The sequence below is a fragment of the Acanthopagrus latus genome, chromosome 5 (assembly GCF_904848185.1).
Source record: "Acanthopagrus latus isolate v.2019 chromosome 5, fAcaLat1.1, whole genome shotgun sequence".
NCBI lineage: Eukaryota > Metazoa > Chordata > Actinopteri > Spariformes > Sparidae > Acanthopagrus > Acanthopagrus latus.
In genome coordinates, this window is record NC_051043.1 from 764,153 (window position 1) to 770,223 (window position 6,071).

The following is a 6,071-nucleotide window of genomic DNA, read 5'->3' on the forward strand; positions in this document are numbered from 1 at the left end:
GAGGTTTCTTACATCGTTTTTTTTACCCTGTTAAAAGGGTCTTTTTTTTCCATCAACATGGCAAGTTTTTCCTCACTCGAGTCGAGGGTTTAAGGACAGAGGATGTTGTTCACTGTACAGATTGTAAAGCCCATTGAGGCAATACGATTGCAATTTTGGGCTATGTAAATAAAATTGATTTGATTTGATTGAATACTGAAGGGATTAGGAAATGTGTATAAGCACAGCAAAGAAATGTAACTTACCTGCACTCTAGTGTCATGAACCTTTATGTGTTTACCAGAAAGTGTGTGATGTCCATGAGGAATCTATTAAACTGATGTCTGTGTTGGCTTTAGAAAGAAGTAAACTCTTTTCAAATAGAAAATAATAGTAAACTGATTATGTGTGTTTCACTCCCACAATATTATGCAAAAAGGACTGAACAAACAAAATAAGTTTTTGTTGTTGCAGCAAAATTTATTACTTATTGACAAGCTTGGGAACAGGGTAAAACAGCCAATGATATAGTGTGACTAAGTCAGCAGTATAAGGTGTATTGATACATTTCATGAGTATGAGTGAATATTTTTCTCGTCTTATCTGAAATGATGAGGTTGATGACTTTGAGACAGAGAACCTCACAACCAATCTCTTAGAGCGCAATCATCAGTATGAAAACATTTCTAAGGGGCCAGTCTGAGAGATTTGCAGACTGTATCTAAAGAAAAAAGATTAGCTGGCTGTCTCAGCCGAGGGTATAGGAGTAATGAAGGGTTCCGCCTTCTTCCAGATAGCAGTCATGATCATGGGTTCCTGGCTTGATCTGGCGCTGGCAGACTCCCAGCAGGTCATCAAAGAGGAGGTCACTGTCATGAACCTCAAGCCTCAGTATGTCATTTTCCTGAGCACTGAAATAGGAAAACTCCTCCTCCCACCAGGGGTTGGCATCGTCCTTACGGGTGGATGTTGTACCCAGAGTGGCTGAGCCACAGAACACCTTGACATAGCCATCTGTCGTCCCAAACAAGTCAGAGGGAAGACCAGTGGCCCGCAGGTTAAACAGCCTGAGCTGGGACTGAGCCACACTCACACTGCACAGGACCAGGAAGAGGAGCGATAGACTGGAGGCCATGGCTGTGGAGGGATACAACAAATCTAGATTTTATTATTCTGAAATACTTTTACATATCATTAGTACTCACAAGAGTTTTTTACTTGGGTCCTATTCACTATAAAATCCTAAATATTTCTGCTGACAAACCACAAGTGGACAGAAGGTGCATACCTTTAGACAAAAGGTCCACTTAGTCATCACACCTTGAATCTACATGTTCTGTTTACTTCTCTTTTTCTTAGTCAAGAGATTTTCTATTGGTTGGTATCTGAATTACAGCTTTTACATCTTTACAAGGATAAGCCTGCTGTAAAACTACGTTTCTCTTGTTCACTTCAAGATTCGACTTTCAAATTAAAATGGCTAAATTGGTTAAAGTAGAACTGAATAAACAGAAACACAGCTGTCTGTTTGGATTATTTTATTTTGAAAGCTTTCACCATAAGTTGAGTACTGTGTTGGTCTTGACACTAGGCACAGTAGGTATTCAGAATTCATTGCTGTTGAGTGGTCACTTTGACACAATTACATTTGTGTCAGAAAATCAGAAGAAAAACTTTCCAAAAATCATTTTTTATAGAATATTATTTGTACAGTGCACTTGTTTGGGACTATGTTCAGCTCCTGAGTAATACTCATTTGGTTTTTACAGTCTGTATCACAGTGTTGTGGGATTGAAGTAGTATGAAAGTGTGAATTCATCATTCTGACTAAGTTTAGTCTTTGAATGGAGCAATGAGTGACCAATGAATTTTGGCTAAAAGATCAACAGTAAAATGATTTCAGTAGCTACACTGCAGTGAATCAAACTCAAAGCTGGGAAATAGTCATGTGGCACCAGGTGCTCTTACCACACAAAAACAACAGCGCCTCCCCTTCAAGATTACACAACCTGTCAGCAGAGGACAGCCTTGCAGCAGGAGAATGAACAGTTAGTTCTGCAACAGCTGGATTAGTTTGAACTCTTCTTCTTTTACCGTTCTACCTACATGTACATTGTGTCCCAGGAAACTGAGACATGCATAGTCTTAGTGTCATCAACATTTGATTTCTATTACTATTAGTTTCTGCAAATGAATGGAACACTAATATATAGTATAATACTATGAGCCAAATAGCTAAACAAAAACTGTGGAACAATATGGAATATTACTGTTTTAAATGTATAATACGTTTAGCAATATGCAGGACAATAATTCGGGTGCAAATAATATACTTTTAACTCCACCACATCTATTTGACTTATTTGCTTATTAGTTACTCTGTAAATTTAGTCAGATTATGCGAAACATAATTAACAAATATCTTATGATGTGTTACTACAGATAAACGCGAAGATAAAACATAATTATCCCTGAGGAGAAATTCACAAGCTACCCAGCAGATAAACTATTTGACATATTAACCCATCTTCACCAGCTCCAATATGAACTGATGTCCACGTTTGTGCATTGCTTATTACACTCCAATAATTCGTTATTTTGCTTTTCTGCATGAGAACCAGAACTTGTACTTTAGGTTAAGTACATTTTGATGCAAATACGTTTTTTATTTGGACTTAAGTAAATAATGACTGTATTATATTTTTACTTGTAAATGACCATCTCTGAGACTAGTTGAAGTGAAACTATGATAAATCAATTCTGAATAGACAAAAGCACCTCCAATTGTTGGCTATCTGTGTGCACAACCTCTTTCCAGATGATTAAATCAGATGGTTAATCATACAGTATCTTGATCCTCTGGTCAAAAAATGAGCAAACAGACTGCAGATACATGAACCTGACATGCCAGATTGTTTGATCTCACTACTGCAGCAGCCCAACAAGGTAACGGCTGCACAAATCCTCTACAAAAACTTTCCTTCACCTCAACCTCTCAACTTTTTGATAAAGGTGTGGATGGATTTCTATACTATAAGTTAATTATTTTATAAAGTAACTTATTTTTTTAGAATTTTTTCAATTTGATTGATTTGATTTGATTATGAGCTGACTTCATTTGCTGTGTCTTATATGTATCCTTCTATATGGTCTTCAGCTTATGGTGGATAAAGGCAAGTCATGTAAAACTTTTTAACTATTTAAAAGGTAATTACAGTGGTCTTAAACCTGGGCCCTATGATTTATACATATAATGATGTGTAAATGACTTGTAGGTATAAAAGTCTTGGAATTGATCCAGTAGATCACCTCAACCAGCAATGACTGCAACATAACAGGCACTGCTTGTAGTAACAGTTAATCACCAGCATTAGTATTGGTTTCCAGAAAATAATGACGGTACTGTCAATAATATTGGTTTAAAGGTATAAAGAGCTGCAGTCTGCATGAAGTGAACTATGTTAAAAGCAGAAGCAGATAAATATTGATTATTATGAATTCTAAATGGGAACAGTCAGGGCTGTAGTTACCTAAGACCATTGATCAGCTCGAAGAAATAAAAAGGGAACACAAAAAACATAATTTAGCAAAACTAGAAGATTAAATGTGAGAGTCTTACCTATAGTCTTGATGTCTTTCTGCTCAGCTCTCCATCTGCTGTTGCCTGTTTATAAAGGCCAGCAGAGCTCATATCAGTTCACTAAAGGCCCTCCCATAAAACATTTAGGAAAACAAAACCTGCTACACTCTCAGTGTTACACAATATGGCAGATATAGGGTGACCTCCTGGAGGAATACCAATGAATAGCAAATGAATTACAATGTAATTCAATCCAATTACAATATGATTTGATAAATAGATAATATTGTTCATCTGTGAAGATGGTTTGGTGCTCATCCTAAGGATTTCGCATTATGCAAAACTTAATCTTAAACTTTAAACTGCTCTCAATAATATTTTACAGTTAAAAATGGAAATTAGACGATTAGATGATTAGATGTGAAATGTGAAAGGTGTTACTCACGATGAGCCCACAGAGAACAGAGGTGATACCACCTGTAAGTTTCCTATGTTGCTTCAGCAATTTGGCACTTGATGACATCTGCCTTGTTCCCAGCAGCAGCAGGCAGCTGATTTCAGTTTGCTAAAGCCACTGCATGCTCTCTGTTCAGCAGCACTCCAGACAGACACATCTAGAGATCCAGAGGTCTTCCATTCATCAAGTGAATACATAAGACTTTAAGACTTCTGAAAAACGCGCATGTTGTTCTGATTTGTAAATATGCAAATGATTGCTAAAAGATGGTTTGTTGTTTACACGATGTTCTGCTTCACCAGTGTTAATTTTGTTGACGAAGACTATGACGAAAAATATTCGTAAACTAACCATTTTCACAGACGAAAACTAAATGAAAACTAAATAAAAAGTCAGATATGATGACGAAGACTGTGACAAAATATAACTGACATTTTAGTCAACGAATATAAACAAGACAAAAATGTTAGGGAGGGACGAATGGAGAAGAGATCCAATCAGAGTGAATCTCTTGAGGGTAGGTTGACCTATGCAGATTGCAGCAGAGCCATTCTAAAAAGCTGCGGCAAGCTAAACAAAGGCAGCAGCATTTACACAGAGGGAGAACAAAGACAAGTTTGCAAAACTTTGCACAGTTTCGTGGACGTTTTCACAAGAGTTAGGTTGTTTACATGGCATTTAGTTGCACAGCTTTGGTGGATTTCAGTTGACTTTGCTCGTTAGCAGGACGATAGCATTAACGGTTTGCAGTGCACCCGGACGAAAACGAAGAACTGACTTCTGGGCACACCTCACGCATGATAACCAGACCATCTGCAAACCATATGGAGCAAAAACACCACCAAATTGAGGCCACATTTACAGACGAGCGAGCGAGAGAGAGAGAGAGAGAGTGGGAGAGACAAACTGATTGATTCATTCATTGTTATTAATTACTTGTTGACTGAGATTGATCGATTGTGACTATGACTGAGTCAATCATAGTTACAGTATTACCAACAGTATAGATTATAAGTAATTTATTGTAAATATAGTTTTCCTTTATTGTTATTATTCTTTATTTCCAAACCCTTGCTTTAGCAATATACACAGTGGTACCTCATGCCAATAAAGCCATTTGAATTGAATTGAGAGAGAGAGAGAGATTTACTACTCACTAAGACTAGACTAGACTAAGACTAAAAGACTTAAGACTAGACTAAGACTAAAACACTTATGATATTTAGTTGAGTAAAACTAGACTAAGACTAAAAGATTTCAGATGACTAAAATATGACTAAAACTAAATGGTGTGTTATTCAAAAGACTACGACTAAATCAGAATTTGCTGTCTAAATCAACTCTGTGCATCACCCAAGTGAAGTCCCCTTTATTCAAATGACCCTGATCCAATATTAAACTCCATAGCTCTGTTTCACTCTAAAACCACCCATAACGACTCCTTCAAATTGGACTCACTTATGAAAGAGTTTTGTTAAAAAAGAGCATGTTAAAAACATTGTCATCTGATCAGTACAAGAGGAAGTGTATGCTGGAGAGATCAAGTGCATTAACAAACAACAGGAAATTCCTAAGGGCAGTCCAATCTGGACCCCATTTTAGACAGCCTCGGTCTGCTTAGGGAGGGCGGATGCATCAGTGAGGCAAATCTAAGTCAAGCGGAAAAGAACCCACTCATTGTTCCTGGCCAACATCATGTTGCAGGCCTCATTGTGAAACATTATCATGAACCGACATGGTAAGGGTAACGGTCAAGGTCAGCTCTTCACAGAGGGAGCTGTGTGGACAGCAGGTTGGTTGATTGTTGGTGGCAAAAAGAAAGTGACGACTAGTGATTGGAAGGTCGCTGGTTGAAATCCCAGGCAGTGTCCTTGAGCAAGATACTAAACCCCACATTGCTCATCAGTGAGGGCCCTGCGATGAGCTGGCAACCTGTCCAGGGAGTACCCTGCCCTCGCCCTGAGACAAGGTTAAGATTGGCTCCAGCAGCAACACCCCGCGATAAGTGCTTATTGACATTGTCATGACATGACATGACATGACACAAATTTTATT

General features: G+C 37.9%; 1 protein-coding gene across 1 annotated transcript; it reads right to left on the reverse strand.

Moving 5' to 3' along the window:
- Nucleotides 1–438: 438 nt before the first annotated feature.
- On the reverse strand, nt 439–3,639 carry LOC119019427 (perforin-1-like). The gene is made up of 2 exons (XM_037097996.1): nt 3,599–3,639; nt 439–1,116 (listed from the first exon to the last, which is right to left on the reverse strand). The coding sequence occupies exon 2, from the start codon at nt 1,112–1,114 to the stop codon at nt 728–730; it is 387 nt and encodes a 128-aa protein (XP_036953891.1). The 5' UTR covers nt 1,115–1,116; nt 3,599–3,639; the 3' UTR covers nt 439–727.
- Between the last annotated feature and the right edge of the window lie 2,432 nt (nt 3,640–6,071).